Source organism: Orcinus orca, chromosome 8 (genome assembly GCF_937001465.1).
Source record: "Orcinus orca chromosome 8, mOrcOrc1.1, whole genome shotgun sequence".
NCBI lineage: Eukaryota > Metazoa > Chordata > Mammalia > Artiodactyla > Delphinidae > Orcinus > Orcinus orca.
In genome coordinates, this window is record NC_064566.1 from 87137038 (window position 1) to 87155903 (window position 18866).

The 18866-nt window shown below is 42.4% G+C and overlaps 1 protein-coding gene across 1 annotated transcript in view; it reads left to right on the forward strand.

Moving 5' to 3' along the window:
• Positions 1 to 12470, forward strand: part of ZC3H12C (zinc finger CCCH-type containing 12C) — a 70630-nt gene extending 58160 nt beyond the window's left edge. The window contains exons 4-6 of the mRNA XM_033410189.2: positions 1682 to 1916; positions 4433 to 4539; positions 5177 to 12470. Coding sequence (XP_033266080.1) covers positions 1682 to 1916; positions 4433 to 4539; positions 5177 to 6573 — 1739 coding nt within the window. The 3' untranslated portion in view covers positions 6574 to 12470. The remainder of the gene's footprint in view (positions 1 to 1681; positions 1917 to 4432; positions 4540 to 5176) is intronic.
• The last annotated feature ends 6396 nt before the right edge of the window (positions 12471 to 18866 follow it).

Here is an 18866-nt window from a genome sequence, read left to right on the forward strand (position 1 = left end):
AAGTGTTTGTTAGGGGGCACACAAAATAACTATAATATGGCAAATCCTGTGGCTGAGACTGGGCTTTTGATTTTGTATTGGTTTTCTGTGATTTTCAAAAGATTTTCAAAAGAGATCAATAATTACACGCATCTATTAGGCAAAATCAAGTTGAAGGACACAGTGTTTATTGAGAGCTTACCCGGCACTCTACTAGGTGCTTTTACATGTGATAACTCATTGACTCCTCATGGCCTACAATCTGCATTTGAGGACATGACAGAGCAGGTTCAATAAGACCACGATTGCCAGATAGAGAAAGTGGCAGAACCTGAGATTTATCCACGAGTTGCTGACTTTGACATTCATATTTCTTCCACTTCTACTCCGCTGCTTTCCTAAACCAAAGTTCTGGTCTTAATGAACTCATTTGTCTGGAACGTCATGAAGTCTGTATGCCAAGCTGACCCATGTCACTCTTCCTTCCCCCTCCCCCCGCACCCTGCTCATACTTCTCTTGTGGCGATCACAGCCCCTGCTCTCCCAGTTTACAGGCTCGTCCGGCCCAATAACCTGAGGCCTCCTTGAGGAGAAAGTGTTCTTCATCTTGAGGGCCATTGACACTTAGACAGCACATACCATAGAGTAGGCATGTAGTGATCATCTGCTGAAAAGAGAGATTTTTTTTTTAATTAGTAACTCCAGTTAATAAGCATTGAGGAGAAGTGAGCCTTTGTTTTAAAAAATTCATGACATCTGTCAGCTTATACCCAGCACTCTGTGCCAGAATTTACAGGGGTGGGAAGTCAGGGAGTGGAAAAGCAAAGGTAGGAAGGAAGGCATGGTGAGGAGAGAATTTTATCATTAATCAAAATATGAGTTCTGGCACCTTTTTTTTTTAAAAAACCACTAACAAGTCAGTAGAATTAGAAAGTACTGAAAGAGTGTGCCCACCAAAGAGAAAATGGGCATTCCCCTACCCGTCCATATTTAATCAATGTCTGTTTTCCCCATATAATCACTTCTAATTTCTTATTCACTCAGTCCAGCCCCACAAGACTGCTGGCCTTTGTTAGCACCTGCTTCACAGGAAAGGACACAGAATGCAGAATAGCCATGTCCAGAACAACAGTTCTGACCTCACTGCCTGCTTCCTTTTTGAACCTTCTGCATCTTAAGACTCTTCCCTTTGCTACCTCCACCTCTTCTACTTTTCAAACTCTCCCACCATCACATCCACTAGTTAGAAAACGAGCACTACAGAATAAACAAATTTGGGGGAAAGAATCTGTTGCTCACACCGGAACCCAACACACCTGCTTCATTAGGATGGCGTAGTGCTAGGGATGTGTGAGAAGTTGGTTCACAGTGTAGAGCTGCGGGCTCCAGCTATCAAGCAAAAGCTTTATGTAATGAAAATCAGAATTTGCTCAGTCATGTTCAGGTTTTATGCTTTTAAACTTTTCATGTTTTTCAGGTTCACTTTTTTGGCTATTTTTTAAACCTTTTTTATTGAAAATCCTGAAGAAAAACTATTACTGGGAGTTACAAATTTGCTACATCTACAAACTGTAAATCATAATCCCTAGTTAAGTGGTTACAGGTATCCAGTTCATGTTATAAACACTCACTTTGTATGAAGGTTGCGAGATGTGTTTTGTATGTACTTATTACTGAAATTCTACCCTGATTATTCCTGCAGATCAAGAAGTTCTACGCAAATTAGAGAAGGAGAAAATCCTGGTGTTCACACCGTCCCGGAGAGTGCAGGGGAGGCGAGTGGTGTGCTATGATGACAGGTTCATTGTGAAGCTGGCGTTTGAGTCGGATGGTATAATTGTATCCAATGATAACTACAGGGATTTGGCAAATGAGAAACCAGAATGGAAAAAGTTCATAGATGAGCGACTATTAATGTATTCATTTGTCAATGACAAGTAAGTAAAACCACTTACTTACAGTAACACTGCTTCCCTGAAAATATAACTATCCCTGGGCAGCTGCTACAGAAGCCCTCTCTCTTTGCCACTGACCAGACCTAAGACAGTTTCTTCCAACCACTGATGTCCCCACTAATCCTCAGTGAGAGTAAGAAAACGGCAGAGTCCTGCCTCGGGAGGCCCTGTGTGAGTCGCAGGCTGCCCTTCCCCATAAGTGACTAGCAGAGCAGGTCTTCTGCGGCTGAGTGACTGGGAGTAACTGACACAGGGAGACTGGCCATCTTCAGAGGATGCAGATGTAGAACATACTGACCGCTAGAACCCTGCCTTTTGAAATCGACTTAGAGCATTGAGAACTTACTTCAATATACGATTTTTGAAATATATGATTTTTAAAAATTTAAAGCAATATAAGACTAGTCACGATTAAGTTGATGAATGGACAGATGACATGAACAAGATTGTCTCCTGAGAAATAAGTACCCAAGGATCAGTTCACCCACACAGTTCAAACCCATGTTTTCCAAGGGTCAACTGTATTTACAAATATGTGGGAAAGGCTCACCTGTTGATCATCAAAAATGCAAACTAAATCTACAAAGAGTATATTTTTTCACCCATTTAATTCATAAAATTAAAAAACTTTTTTGCATATGCCTTATGCCGATGCAGGGGACACGGGTTCTGCCCTGGTCCAGGAAGATCCCACATGCCTCCGCGGAGCGGCTGGGCCTGTGAGCCATGGCCACTGAGCCTGCGCGTCCGGAGCCTGTTCTCCGCAACGGGAGAGGTCACAACAGTGAGAGGTCCGCGTACCACAAAAAAAAAAAAAAAAAAAAAAAAAAAATACCCTCTCAAACCAATAATCTCATTTCTTAGAGTATATAATGAGGAAAAAAGGAAGCCCAAATATGTTCATTTCTGTATATTTATAATTGCAAGACTTCAAAGGCAACTAAAGTTACTATAGAGAAAACAATTAAATTGCAATACATCTCCTAGTGGAATATTATTCAGCTATTCAGAATTATGATTATGAAAGCTGTTAAGAAACATGGAAAAATATTTATGTTAAAAAGACAAAGCATAAAATTACATCTGTGTTTGTAAAGTGATATGTACATACAGGAAAATGACTAAAATGCAACACGTAACTGGAAAATAATTGTGTTAAGATTGTAGGATTGAGTGATTTTGTCTTCTATTTTTAAACTTTTCGTGTTGCCATATTGTTTTTATAATAATCTTAAACATCATAGTTGCTAAGTGTTATTACTCAGGCATGTTGACACTCCCTTAATAGTTCAAACATTATTCACATTTTATGGGTAAACACTTGGTTTATTTCATGTTCAAACAGTGACATAACTAGTAGTCAAACTGCAGTCATAACCTTGTTACAGTATTCATGCCATGAATTCTTGCTTCCATTGGACAATCAATCCAAAATAATAAGTTTATTTCCGTAAGATTTTTTTCTATCTCAGCTGAGAAGTACCTTATTATAGGGGGCAGAGAATGAATGTGGAATTAGACAAATTGAATCTTGACTAGGCCATGTGAACAGAGATAAAAATACTCAATTCATCTAAGCCTAGATTAGAAAAGTGTATTCATCTGTAACGTGGAACTAACACTTCAAGGGTAAATTGTGAGGATGAGATGTAGTGACGTGTGCAGGGTGTCCAACATGTACTAGATGTTTGGGTAGTTTCAGTCTTCCCGTTCCTCTCTCCCACCTCTCCCTTCTGTCCCTCAGCTGATCCTCCTGGCGCCCACCTGCCTCATATTGCTTCACAAGATTAATGTTCATAAAACTTCTCCTAAAATGTCATTGTAGTCATTTTCTAAAGTCCTTACAAAATTCCAAGACTAAGAAAAGGAAGAATTAATTAGAACATGGTAGGCTCAAAACTTACTTGAATTAAAACAAATACAGGTTCAGCTTGAAACATTTTAATTTTGTTTTCATTAAGAAAAGAAAACTTCCTGTACTGTTTTTTTATCCTATCAATGTTTTATTATCTTTTTAAATTTATTCATTTATTTTTGGCTGTGTTGGGTCTTCGTTGCTGCATGCAGGCTTTCTCTAGTTGTGGCGAGCTGGGGCTACTCTTCGTTGTGGTGCGCAGGCTTCTCACTGCGGCGGCTTCTCTTGTTACAGAGCATGGGCTTTAGGCGCGCAGGCTTCAGCAGTTGTGGCACACAGGCTCAGTAGTTTTGGCTCACAGGCTCTAGAGCACAGGCTCAGTAGTTGTGGTGCGTGGGCTTAGTTGCTCCGCGGCATGTGGGATCTTCCCGGACCAGGGCTCAAACCCGTGTGCCCTGCATTGGCAGGCGGATTCTTATCCACTGCACCACAAGGGAAGTCCCTATCCTATAAATGTTGAATCAAAATACTTGGATTAAAATTTCAAAAAAATACCTTGGGGTGAATAATCTTTACACTCTGTCTTTAGAATTAAATTGTCAGCCTCCTACTTAGGTATAATTTTGTATTATATCCATGACAGGTTCATGCCCCCAGATGACCCTCTTGGCAGACATGGTCCAAGCCTGGATAATTTTCTGAGGAAGAAACCTATTGTTCCTGAACACAAAAAGCAGCCTTGTCCATATGGTAACTTTCTTTATGAGTATTTAATACATGCCTTTAGAACACAATATATTGTTAAACTTTTGCTGTTAAAAATAAATTTGGATGGCATATAGTATGTGGTTCTTTTGAATGTAATTAAATTTAAGAAAAAGTCTATGTGAAAAAATTATTATTTTTACCTAGCTGGGTTCAACACATATGCATTTCCCTGAATTAAAACATGGTTTTGGTTAACTCTACATGAAGTAAGTTTTCAGGTAGATAAACATTTGGAGTTCTTTCATCTAGCTACACATCAGATTAGCTTGGTTTTTTCACATCACGGCAGTACATTATGTTCTGCAAAACAGAATGTCCTACTGATTGCAGAGTCATGGTGGAAGAGAAGAGGCAGGTGGGAATTAAGGACACAGGGTATTAACCAAAACTCTGGAGGTGATTGTTACTCATTCAGCCAACTTTCTTATTGCTCTTGATAGTGCCGACGGGGGAAGACTGAAAGGCGGCATTTCTCAGAAACAAGTAGCGGAGTAGCAGTGAGCACAGCTCTCATTTCTGCCCTTGTTTCTTCTTCACGTTAAAAGAGCAGTGCCACACTGGGTGTCCAGGGTCTGATGGAATGAATGGCCCTTTGCCTAACTGATTTTACTCTTCACAGGAAAGAAGTGTACCTATGGACACAAGTGCAAATATTATCATCCAGAAAGGGGCAGTCAGCCTCAGCGGTCAGTGGCTGATGAACTGCGTGCCATGTCTAGAAACACAGCAGCCAAAACTGCAAATGAAGGAGGACTGGTGAAAAGCAACAGTGTCCCCTGCAGCACTAAAGCCGACAGCACTTCCGATGTTAAGCGAGGTGCTCCAAAGAGGCAATCGGATCCAAGCATAAGGACTCAAGTCTACCAAGACCTAGAGGAAAAGCTTCCCACCAAAAACAAACTGGAAACCAGGTCTGTACCTTCCTTAGTTAGTATACCGGCTACTTCTACCGCAAAACCCCAAAGCACTACATCTTTAAGCAATGGCCTTCCATCTGGAGTTCATTTCCCACCTCAGGATCAAAGATCACAGGGACAATATCCTCCAATGTTGATGGCAACCAAAAATCATGGAACGCCAATGCCTTATGAACAGTATCCAAAATGTGACTCGCCTGTCGACATCGGATATTATTCCATGTTGAATGCATATTCAAATCTGAGTATCTCAGGCCCACGAAGTCCTGAAAGGCGTTTCTCCTTAGACACAGACTATAGGATAAGCTCTGTCGCCTCTGACTGCAGCAGTGAAGGGAGCATGAGCTGCGGGAGCAGTGACTCGTATGTGGGGTACAGTGACCGCTCCTATGTCAGTTCTCCTGACCCGCAGCTGGAGGAGAATCTGAAGTGTCAACACATGCACCCTCACAGCCGCCTTAATTCTCAGCCCTTCCTGCAGAATTTCCACGACCCCTTAACCAGAGTGCAGAGTTACAGTCACGAAGAACCAAAGTACCATCACAAACCTCCCCTCCCACACCTGGCCGTGCACCTGCAGCACGCCGCCGTGGGGGCCCGGTCCAGCTATCCTGGCGATTACCCGTCTCCTCCGAGTTCAGCGCACTCGAAGGCACCACACCTGGGGCGGTCCTTGGTGGCCACGAGAATAGACAGCATTTCTGACTCTCGGCTGTATGACAGTTCTCCTTCCAGACAAAGAAAGCCTTACACCCGCCAGGAAGGGCTGGGAAGCTGGGATAGGCAGAGCTATGGGATCGATGTGTACGGCTACCGGCAGACTTATTCTTTGCCTGACACCTCCACGCAGCCGTGTTACGAGCAGTTCACCTTCCAGAGCCTCCCTGAGCAGCCGGAGCCCACCTGGCGCATCCCGTACTGCGGAGTGCCGCAAGACCCCCCCAGGTACCAAGACAGCCGAGAAAAGATTTATATCAACTTGTGCAACATCTTCCCACCTGACCTTGTGAGAATTGTCATGAAAAGGAACCCTCACATGACAGACGCCCAGCAGCTGGCTGCAGCCATTTTAGTGGAGAAATCACAGCTGGGTTATTGAAAGATGATGCATCTTTGTGGTGTTTAGTAGTTTTTTGTTCAGCTCAAATGCTGAGGGAGGTTTGCTACAATAGCACATGTGATCTCCTTCTCAGCAAGGAGGTTATATAGTATCCATTTATGTGAAATACTGTATCATGGAATCTGTATGTATAGCCCCACATAGTGGAAGTATCACGGGATTGCTTTACATTCAAACTTTTTTTTAATATTTCCTTTTTAAAGCTATATCCTTGGCTGGAGATTTTTCCAGTTTGATTTATTAGATGTATCTGTGATCTTTGATATTAATCTTTGGTGCATCAGGGGTTTATATGCAGCACTTTTTATCCTTGTTTCATGTTTTATTAACTTGGTGTTTGTCTATCAATTGCAAGCAATTACAATACCTTTAGAATGTTGAACATTTGACTAGACCTAGCAAACTATTTTTTCAAGCCAAGCATAATTGGAATCTTTTACAGCTTTTTAAGTTATTTTTATTTGGGGAAAGTGGGCTTCTTTGTGCTATAATCATTATTTATAGAAACAAAGATATACTACAGCACTGACTTTATATTTTAAACAAAATGAAAGTTACCAGTTTATGTTGAAATGGGTAACAGTATATATTAGAATGATTTACAGTATGGCACTTTTCGTTGTTTTATTTTCGTTTGGATTTTCTGTGTTAAGTAATTTGTTAATTTAATATGGTTGATTTAAAGGAAAGCAGATGCAATCAATGGAAAAAATTGTTTCCTTTTTTTTTTTTTATAAAAAAGGCAAAAGCCATCAACTGTTACAGTTTAGAGCTTTGTTATCCAGCTATGATGTGCTTCTGGACAGTAGAAATGGAATTGAATTCCTAGACTTCCATTAACCTGTATTTTTTAATGTGTTTGTCTTTTTGTTTTGGGGCACAATACTGGATAAAATAACCCTTTTGCAGTACTTGCCTGTTTTTAACGAATCTAATTATTCTCAATGCAACTTTTATATTTAATATACCCTTTAGCTTTCCTGCTATTTATCAAGGCTGGCCTGAGGTGGTTTTATGTGTTGAGGATATGCAACATTTATTGATACTGCACTATAGAAATGGTGATGCAGGAGTTGTAAATGGTAACTTAAAATTTTTGTAAAATACTGTATATTTTCCATTTTCCTGAAGGTAGTTTTTTGGGGGGGCCTGTTATATTATTAAGGCCAGATTCTTGCCACAAATAGTGTAGTTTTAGATACAGACTAAAGTCTGTTCTCGTATTAGTAAGGGATATTTCTGGTTTCAAAGTCATGGGTTTTGCTGAGCGTGGATTCGTTTCTGTCGCTGGTTAGAAGAGAGATGATGCAATCAGTGGCAGACAATTGTGTGACTGACACGACTTCACCGCTGCCTCCAGTTTTTGAGTTTTACTTAGTGTAACAGACGCATTCCGATCTGTTTCTGGAGTGTGCCTAGATGCCCTGGTTATCCTTATTATTCTACCTGCTACAGTTTGAAGTAAAGCCCTGAAAAACCAGAAAGTACCTTTTACTGTTGATACAAATTGTATCTTTTTAACTATAAGAACTATTTTGATTTGTAGATCTAGTTAAAACACAGATGTGTAACTATGATTAGACTTTTGGGCAACATTTTATCCCTTATTTAAATACAAATTTTTAAAGTAAAATTGAGGTCTAGAATAGGGTAGAAAATAAAAACAATTTAGGTAAATAAAAGTGTCTGTCTTAGTTTTATATATTAAAATATATTAAATGAATTTATTGGCATTTTCTTTCTCCTAAAACTTATCTAGCGTGAACTTAACTTAAAATAAAGGTAAAATGCTGCCTGAAAATAACGTCCAAGCACCTTTGACTAGGACAACATTTTCACTACTCGTGTGACACTGTGTGTCGCATGAAGTAGGATTTGGGTTACAGTAAATGCTTCTAAAAGGCATTGTGCATATTGACATATCCAATAATCTGAACCATGTTCAGCAAACCTAATTCAGGAAAGTGGGGTTCACAGTCGCTGCTGCCGCCTGCTAGGTGAGGTGCCCCTCGCTGCGCCCGCAGAGGATACGGGCACGGCCGCATGGACCCACCGAGGCGTCCTCTGAGTGACCTGCTCACTTGTGAAATCGTTCTCCTGATTTTGTCGGTCACTCTCTGTAACAAGTTTAATGTAAATGCTAACCCAGTGCCAAAAGTAGAGTTACAAACGTGGAGTACCTTTCATCTCAGTCTTATTCTAAGCTTGCTTTTTTTTTTAGTATGAAATCATTTTTAAATTGTACAAGTAGGTTTTGCTTCCATTTTCTTAATTTTTGCATTTGAATTATTTGAAGATTCTGCCAAATTTTATGAAATTTCTTTAAATGAGGTCTTCGGTGAAATGTGTAACACACCCTTTAATTTGACCTCCTCATGTCTGTAGCTAAGTAGCTCTCATTGCTTTCCGGATTTTAGACTATGAAAAAACAGTGGGGCTTGCCGCCACGTGGCCTGACGTGAATAGCTCTGAATAGTCACGCTGAAATCCTGCAGTGTAGTTGACTGTGAGTTAAGAAATAGTTTTCTTATGTCAACAGGAAATTTGTCCCACCCCACCCGCGCTTTTTTTTTGAAGCACCGATGTTGCTTTCAGAGCTTAAGAATGAGATATTTGGCTGACTTTAGATGCAGCAATTTCTTAATTATCTAAAGCAATAAGTAAAAGGATCCATCATTAATTAAATTCAGAGCTGATCCCAAAACTTCATTTTAGCCAAAACTTTCACCTTAATCGTATCTTCAGACTTGCTAACAAATAACCGGAGAGAGGTATGTTAGTAAGTAGTAGAAGTGGTCAACTGATAGAAGAGGAGGATTCAGATTGGAATATTCTGCCCCTGAATAATTGACAGTTGACTGTTTTACACAGTAACTAGCCGGTTTGTTGTCTCTGTGTCTTAGTACAGAGGGAGTAGTACCCAACTGGCCAAATTCTGGCCCTTAGTATTTCCTCCTTTCTTGCATGTGACATCTAAGTTTTCAATTTCCTTTTTGTGATCACTGTATCCTCATAGAGTTTGTCATTGACCTAAACATTTGAAAGAAATGCACACCAGTATAAAATATTTGATACTGGTAGAAACTTGAACTTTGTGTTTTTATGAAAATTCATTTATGAGAATATGTAATATAACTAAAAAGAGTGTTTTTATATATATATACATACATGCATACATATTTGTTAAGAAGTATTAAAAATGGGAGAATGTTACGCTTTTGATGGCTAAGTTTTCCTTAATTAAACTGTTTCTTTGAGTTATGGACAACCAAGTCTGGAGTCTGGATGACCAATGATAAGATTTAGAACCACTTGAATGGAAAGCAACTCTTTACTGGCTTTATTCCTGGTATTTTTAAAGAATTATTTTGATAATTTTAATAGAATGTGTAATTTTAAAACACACAAAAAAAACTTAAAGTAGTATTGCTTATACAGATAATTATTTAACATGTCTTTTATGGACGTATCTATATGTATATAGACAGTAATATATTTATAAAACAAATATACTCTATGTTGTAGTCATTAGTTTGTAATAGGTGGGAAGATGGCCCTGGATATGTTTGTGTGTGTTTTGAAAACGCTTGAGCTGTTTTTCCCCTGACTTAATGGCATATACCCTAAGGGATATTTGGTTTTTATTATTCTTTTTGCTATTCAACTTCCTTATTCAAGATAAAATAAGATGTACAGTTTCCCGGCCATTCTGTTAGATGTGGCTCATCCATTTTATTATCCTCCAACTCCTGGAAAATTCCTGAGTGACCTGGAATCAAACAGGTTATGGCCAGAGAGATCAGTTATGTTCCAAATATGTTAAACATGGGAACTCAGCTGGGATGTTGAGCTTCTTTGGTATACACCAACAAATAAAATGAAGTATAAAATACATGAACTACACACGTGCATTTGAAGAAGAGAAAGCAGAGTGTTCATAAAAGTAGAGAAACATATGCGTTATTTTAGATTGCTCTGGGAAACCCCCTAGGGCAAGGGTTGACAAGCTTTTTCTGTAAAGGATGGGATAGTAAATAATCCAGGGCTTTGAGAATCATATGGTCTCTATAAACCACTCACCTCTGCCCTTACGGTGTAAAAGCAGCCACAGAAAATATATAAGTGAATGAGTGTGGCTGTATGCCAATGAAACTTTATTTTACAGAAAGGGGCGGCAGGCCCGATTTGGCCTGTGGGCCATAGTTTGCTGATTCCTGCCCTAGAGGGAGAAAAACAGGCATGTTAAGCAGTAAATCCTGAAATATGTTAACGTAAGAAATAATAATTATATTTTAGTTGGCATTCAAAGAAAATCCGTTATTGATGGCCTTCGAAAGATTTGTGAGACAGTCACATATGAAAGCATCTTAATCCACTTATGTTTTTTGCCTGGTCACACCCATTATTTATTAGAGATATTTCTTGTGTTTAACCACCCAAAAAAAGCATTGTGTAAAAAGATGTTGTAATAATTATTGGAGTTTTTTCATGACCTTTCTATTTCTACTGATAAATGGGAATCCTTACCTGCCTTTTGTTTTTTTAAGGGCCTAATGGACCAAAAATTCTGTTGTGTTTTGAAAATTAGCATATAATTGGCCATAAAATATTGTAAAGACTGCATTTATCAGTTACATTTTTCTGCTAGTTTTTGATTTCTAAAAAATGACAGATCAAAAATGGTTTTAAAGTAGATCAATATATTGTAAGTTTACATACTGTAACTTTATTCTGTAAAATTAAAAATTGTGACTAGTGTAATTGTGAGTGCACTTGCTGTATTGTGACTCTCTTTATAGGAAACAAAGTGTATCCCTGCTTTCTCTGTCCAAACCTTTAGTATAGATTTTTTTAAGACACTTTAGGACTGTCCTTGGTGAATGATATTCTTAACATTATCCTGTGTGATTTTTAAATTCATTGGAGTACACACCACTGAGCATGTTCATTCACAGTGCTTCATAAATTGTGTTAACATCGTAATATCATTTCCACCGGAACAGTAAAGTTTTGAACATTGCCATCCACTTAAGTAATTATACTTTCTTTTAGGATTGGAATATAACTCTAGCTTTTAACAGGTGTTTACTGTTTTAAATGGTTAATTTTTTTTCTTTAATGCCTTCTGTTCACCTGCTTTCTGCTTCCGTTATAATAACACTTTCGTGTGTTGGAAGCAGCTTTTTCCCTAAGGTCTTTAGTCTTTAAAGGATTTAAAAACAATTTAAGGTTTTGACCACTTGACAATTGGGCAGTAAAAAAAAAAAAAAAAAAGTCTGTGCATGTTTCAATTCAATTTTATAGAATGTGTAAAATTTTTTAAACCATGTACCCAATTTGCCAATTTTCTGTCCAGATATTTCAGGTGAATAACAAATTATTCATTAAAGCTTTTGACCCCTTTCTTGAAGGAGCTTGTGCCTCAAGGGAAAAAGACATTGAAGAGCAATGGTTTGTTTTTATAAAGAATATGTTTTAGATTTCCTAAAGTTTTTGGAAATTATAAACGTCCCAGCTAATACACACATGCACACTTCCGCAGAGATGTGGACACGGCATTGCCAGTGAACCCAGTTACTGCTTTTATCTTTTCCTTCTAGGTTTTCTCCTCCCAAACCAGAGTTGTTTGCTGAGCGTACAAGTTCCAATTTGATCCTTCAAACTTTTCTTATAAGAAAATAAGACAAAGAATATGTTTAGAGCAACCGTCTGATAAACTGATGTGATTCTATTTATCCTATGCCTGTTCTGTGTGTTTGTGTAATGGGATTTTTACAACTCCAAAAAGCGGTATTTTAGACCTACTGGAAATCCGAATAAAAACAGCTATGTGATTCTGCCACTGAGAAAAAACATTAAAAAATTCACTTTTCTTATGGTGGTTTGTTTTTGTTTCATGAAAAACTGGACATGCAGCAGCACAGACACCACATAAGTAAAAGCGTCCTTCCCTAGTCCCACGGCTGGCCTCCCTGCGTTCAGTGGCTAGTGACACAGGCGTCCTCTGTAGGACAAGCACACATTCAGTATCAATGGTTATGTTAGAACCGTAATTAATTCATATGAAAATCGAAATTAAATGCCAAAGACAACTAGTCCTACCTTACGGTTCTAATCATTTCCATCAGTGAGTCTTTGTTTTATAGATCTTTCTAGTTTCTGCATCTCTCCTTGCATGAATCAAGTTTAGTATCTTACTAATGCTGCCCCCAATAGGTTCACTTCGTTTCTTTTGTGACCTCCTAGGAATTTTCCATTTCAGATATGGTCACAATTCTGAAATGATCTCACCATCTGCATGCTTTAACATACTCATGTCCTGTGTCAGTGTAGAAGAAACCATTTTATTTCAGATGACAGATCTCTTTCCCTCGATGCTTTTCAGACTTTTGCTTTTCTTACTATTTTTTTTCCTAAAGTTGCTATTTGCCATAGTCGGGTATTCTCTTTTTTCCCACTTAAACTGTTTAACTGGGGTCTTATGCATCTAGGTAACTTATTTCCGCTTTGTCAGCAGATTTGATTATTGATGTTCAGCTGTGGTTGGCAGGGAACTCAGCAGATCCACAAGAAGTATTAGGTGGGAGAATCTGAGCTCAGAATATTGGAGAATATGAGATTAGGCTACAGTGCTGACTAGAGCTAATAGTTTATTTCTCCCCCACCTAGTAAGTACCTTTGTCTAAAGAGGAAGGATTCATACACATTGATGAATCAAGTAACGTTTGGGAAGAGGAGACTGTAAAAAGCAACTGCAATGGTGAATTTATTCAAAAGAAAACAAAATGCCTCTAGTTGGGCCTCTCATTAGTTAAAGTATGTACTTTATAGCATTTATGCCCTCAGTCTTTGATGCTGTTTTTGAGTTAATGATGTTCATTTGGTGTTTTAAGGCTTTTATAAGGATTTTTTTTAGTCTTTCAACAGTTTAAAGAAGGTTTTATTTTAAGATCTTTAAAGGAACCTTTTAAAAAAATGTATTTCTCTCTACATGCAACCATCAACCTGGGCATTAAGAATACAGCCTCTGGAGGCTTGATCCCACTGCACACATCCTACAGGCAGAGACAGGCAAGTTACGGAGGTAATAATGGCCCAAACCCTAGGTTTGTTAAGACTAAATGAGTCAACCCTGTGAACAGGTAGATCCATAGTGTGCATTTAATAAACTACAGCCATTGTTAGGTGAACGCGAGGTGCTTATACATAGTCGTTTTCAGATGTTTTCATGAGAGCCTTCCTATCTATACGTTATGTTGCAGAGGAGTTGGATTTTAGCCATCAGTGTAATATATATTCCATGCCCACAGGCCTTTCAGGAGTGACATTTTAAAGAGTTCTTGGCACCCAATGTCCTTGCTACCCCTGTTGTTAGGCCCTTCTTGGCTCAAGGGTATAATATCTTAATGGGGAAATAAATGGAATAACAAAAATAACAATGATAAGACAGAAGTCCACCTTTCCAGAAGCTCACAGTTCAGTAGGCTGTGGGCTGCATGACTGACCCCCCTCTGAGCTCCAGTTTTGCTCCTGAAGATGACACTCGGCAGACCTGTGTGCACCCCTCTCCCCTGACCTGAGTGGAAGGGGATGTTGGTCCCTCACTATCAGAATCTGCAAAGCCAGTCTGGACAGAGAAGCCGGTGCTCTGTGGTCTCAGGTGGATGATGCACATTTCCAGGGAGGTGTCAGATGAAATTGGGTGATTGTTTTCAACTTATTTCCTCCTGGTTTATAACTAACTGCTGCTCTTAAAGTTGGAGAGATAGGGCTGGTGGGGAGACCACTCACATGTGAAGGTTTTAGATTAACTACGGATAAGTTAAACTAAAATCCCATGAAATAGGCATGATCCCTATTTTAGAAATGAGAAGACTGACTTTAAAGCACTTGCTCAAAGGCAAATGCCTCTCTGCATGCTTCCAAAATCCTTTTTTCTCTTTACTCTGCTGGAAGACAGTAATAGGAATGGGCCCATGATCATCCTTGGTGTGTATTTTATTAGAATTTGGGTCTGAGGAATGATCACCAGTGGCACTGTAGCTGCACATTCTTAAACATGCTGACTTACCTGGGGGCAGGACAAGGCCCGGAAAACTGAACTAGAACTTTTGCTCCTCTGCTTCACTAGACACCCCCCGACCCCGGCCACCTTCCACGTTCGTTCGTGTAGCTTAATGACAAAGATGGCTCTTGCGTGGGAAGGAAGTTTACCCAGAGAGCTGCCTGTCCGGAGGTCTGTGAGGACAGCCCTGGCCCAGGACCCAAGCTAGCTGCCAGGCTCAGCGCACAGACCTGCAGCCTCTCCAATGAGCAAGACTAATGGGTTCTGTGGTGGAAGGAAGCTGTTTTACAGTCTGGACCCCTGTCTTCACTCCTCAGAGCTCTTTGTAGGCCTCGAGAGTAAAAGGCAGTACATTCATTTCTAATGTTTCCAGTCGTGCACAGAGCCCTTCGCGGGTGTCTTTTGAGAAGCCCCATTTAGCTTTCAGACTCCTGACAATGCCCTCTGCACACACAGCACCTTTTATGTGAGGCAGCTGCCATTTGCATTTCCCATGCTTTCTATTTGCACAAATTCAGCATGAGATTAGAAACAGAAAAGTTTAATTAGGTGGTTGAACAAATTCCCTCCCCAGGTCCCCAGGAGAGCCAGATGAGGGACAGAATACTGAAAGAAGGGGAAATAAAATATTGCTATGCACTTCCGGTCCGCCCGACCCCTGGCCTCCCGCGCTCTGGTCCCGAGGCCGGAGCGGCTAGGCTCAAGAGCACAGGGCGCCCTCCACCCTCGGGCCGCTGGCACCAGACACTCGAGTCCCGGGCACAGGTTTTGTCACCACCTCAGCCTTCAAAGCTCTCCGCTCCCCCTCCACTCTCCAAAGATGTAATTATCATTCATTTCAATAATTGTTTCAAATACGCATATGAAAAGAGTAAGGGAGATAGCAAATACAATTTTGTAAGTACATGAAATGCCATTCAATAAACTCCAGAGATTTATTGGTTTGCTTTGTCTGTTACCAAATTAACGAGAGCATGACAAAGCACCTTGCACAGTTGTGAAGGCAGCACACGTTACAATGCTGTAAATTATAAAGCAGGTGAGGCAGGAGATAGATGGGCTCCAGGTTAGACGTTTACAACTGGCCTTCTATTTACATTTCATGGGGCAGGAAAAGTGGGCTTCAGGCCGGACACTTAGAACTAGGCCCCTGCTTGCATTTCCTGACACAGGAGGTAGGTGGGCTCCAGGTCAGACATTTAAAATCAGCCTCCTGTTTGCTCTCTTGAGATAGAAGCAAGGACAGAGAGACAGGGTAAATAGCCAAGCTTTGTCTCTGGTAGACACCTTAAGATAACAGTCATGGCGAGAATAAAGAGGGGCAAAACCTTGTTTGAGTAAAGGATCAAAGGATCTCCGCTTCCCCCCTCCTTGGTGCAAGGGAGACACTACACATGCGCAGAAAGACTCCTTGGGGGTCAGGGAACAACTCCAGGCCGTGGTGACTCTTGCCTCTCTCAGACGCCTACACATCGGGATCCATCTTGGCTGAGAGGTGCGTGCGCACCTAAGGGGAGGGTCCTGAGACAAATGGGGGCGGGGGGCGGTGGCTCGCGGACAAAGCAAGATGACTGGCCAGAAGGGAGACGAAGGCCCGAGAAAATGCCCCCTTATAAAGGACTTAAACTTCCCAAAGGAGCCACTCTCTCTGAGTTCACCCGTGTGTCTTTCCGCATGTACTCTGCTTTTCCAATAAACTTTTTACTTTTCTCTTTACCTTCTGCCTCCTCGCCTGAATTCATTCTTGACAAGGCAGGCAAGAACTAGAGATCCAGGCCCTAGCTGCTGGCCCCTGTGGTCTAGTTGTTAGGACTCCCGGGCCTGGAACTAAGCTCTTGCTTCCAGCTACCGCTCACTGTTACTTGCTGCAAGCTGCCGCTTACTGCTGCTTGAGTCTGAAATCACAGGGAGGGGGGTGGAGAAAAATGCACTTCCTAGTCCAAGATCAACTTCATGGATTATGTGGAGCTCGGGCAGGCGGGGAGCTGTGGGAGGGGCGAGAGAGGGCCTGGACGAGGCCACCGGCCCAAGGGGCAGCGTGGGTGATAGGGCCACCAGTCCCAGGCTCTTACGGGCCCTGGAGCAGAGCTCTTGCCTTCACACGCCCTGCCCTCTCTTCCTGCTTCTGAGTCACCCAGAAAGGTGAGCATCCTCAGCTCTGCCCCCTCACCCTCCCCAGCCAGAGTTTGCCTGGGGACTGAGATCACCAGGTAGCCGTGGGCCTGGGGAAAGAAGAAAGAAGAGGATGGTGACTGGCTCTGAAAGATTCCCCCCCCATCCCTCGAACAATTTAATATACAGAATTCTGATGCCACTTCCCAGACTGGGAGTGGGAAATGCCAGGTGGTTAAAGGGAAGGTTCAGGGAACCTTTGAATCTAGCCACAGGCTCTAGTTTTGTCGTTAAAATATATGTGCATTCAAGGATCGAGCAACCCAGCTCTAGCGGCCCGAGCAGAAGTTAGAGGGCAGTCGCCACAGCCCGCTTGCTCAGGTCCTGGGGAGCCCTGTGGGTGTGGTTCCAAAGTTGCGGCCCATCTTGCAGGTCTGTGTATTCACTTAAACAGGTAGCAGTGTCATCAGACTGCCTTGCTGAGCCTCCTTTGCTGAATGGGAGGCACAAGACAATTTCCCCTGCTCTGCCTGGGGTCAAAGTGCAACACCTCCCCAGCTACCACCGGTAAGCTCTGTCCACACGGCCCTCCCCTCGAGAGACCCAACATTTCGGAGGCTAACTGTACGGTCCCGGGGAAATGAAATAGTTTTGAGACACATTGGGTCTGTTGGGTTGTAAAGCAAAAACTTGTAGTTGGCAGTAATACTGTGCCTAGGGCCTGGGGCAAAGCACAGACGCTAACAGCACAGAGAGCTGGGTGGAGGGAACCAGCGAGAGGGAATGGTGAGAGTCCAGCCACTCTGGCCTGGGGAACAGCGGCGCTAAGTCCTGGGCGGGAAGGTGCGGGGAGGGTAGGCGTGGGCAGAGCAGCAGCTTTGGAGACACACAGACCTGGCTGCCAACCTAGTGCCCCGTTGCCACACTTACAACCCTGAGCAGGTCCTTAATCTCGAGGCGGCTCAGCTACTTCCTCTATTAAAAAGGGGGATCTTTTTACCCACCTTCCAGAGGTGTCAGTATAATCAAATAAGAACTAGAACCTGGGACATAATAGTGGCTGAAAGATGTGAATTCCCTTTCCAGCCAGAGCCCTGAGCCTGGCCCCAGCCTCCCTCTGCCTCCCCCACCACCCCCAAAAGCTTGCAGGGCACACACAGCAGCTCTGCAAGGCCTCCATGCCACCCTTTCCAGATCTCACTTCATCACCTCCTGCCCAGCCTCCCCACTGTGCTGGCTCAGCCTCTAGTAACCCCGCTTCCCTGGTCGGCCTCTCTATGCGGCCCCCCTCAGATCCACCCCCTCCCTGTAGCCAGACCAGAGTTAACCAGCACTTTAGAAGCCCCGCACCCCTGAGTGTGTGCAGCCTGGGTCCCAGCCCCACACCCGACACGCACACACCCGACACGCACACACTTCCTGTGTGACGCAGCCAGAACTCCTTACAATATTCAGAGCCCCCGTCACAGTGATATCCAGTGCACCTCTGTCCCCCAACACCCACCGTGACCACTGACCCAGCAAAGTGTGTACTACAAGTGCTTTCATTCCTCTGGGCTGTGTCCTGCAGGCTCCTCCACCTGGACAACCTCCCAGCAGACAGGAAAGCTTCACAAAGAAAGCAGCCTTGCACCTGGGTCCCAGAGGTCGACTGCTTTGGGGAAGCAGAAAATATAAAAGTCAGAAGAAACTGACCGGGCGGGGAGACGTGACAGAGCAACTTCCGAGGACAGAAACAGAGAAGTTCAGAGCGGCCGAAGGACTGAGTTCATGGAGAGGAGAACGGGAGGCCAGCTTGTAGACACTCAGGGTGGGGGCCTTTAAACTGAGAATGGCCAGTGGGGGGCGCGAGCCTGGTGGGATGCCGGATGCACACGCGTGGGCACAGCTTTCTTGTGGTGCTTTCCACTGACCGCCTCCTGCCAGGGCCGCACCCCCTAATCAGGTCATGCCTGGCTCCTGAAGCCATTCGTGTTTGAGGTCCCCGCAAACAGGCAATACCTGGGCCAGTAGAAGTACTGAAGATTTTTACACAGGATCACGATCTTGGGGAGAAGGCTGAAACGATGGGAAGGTCGGCAATGGGGAGACTGCT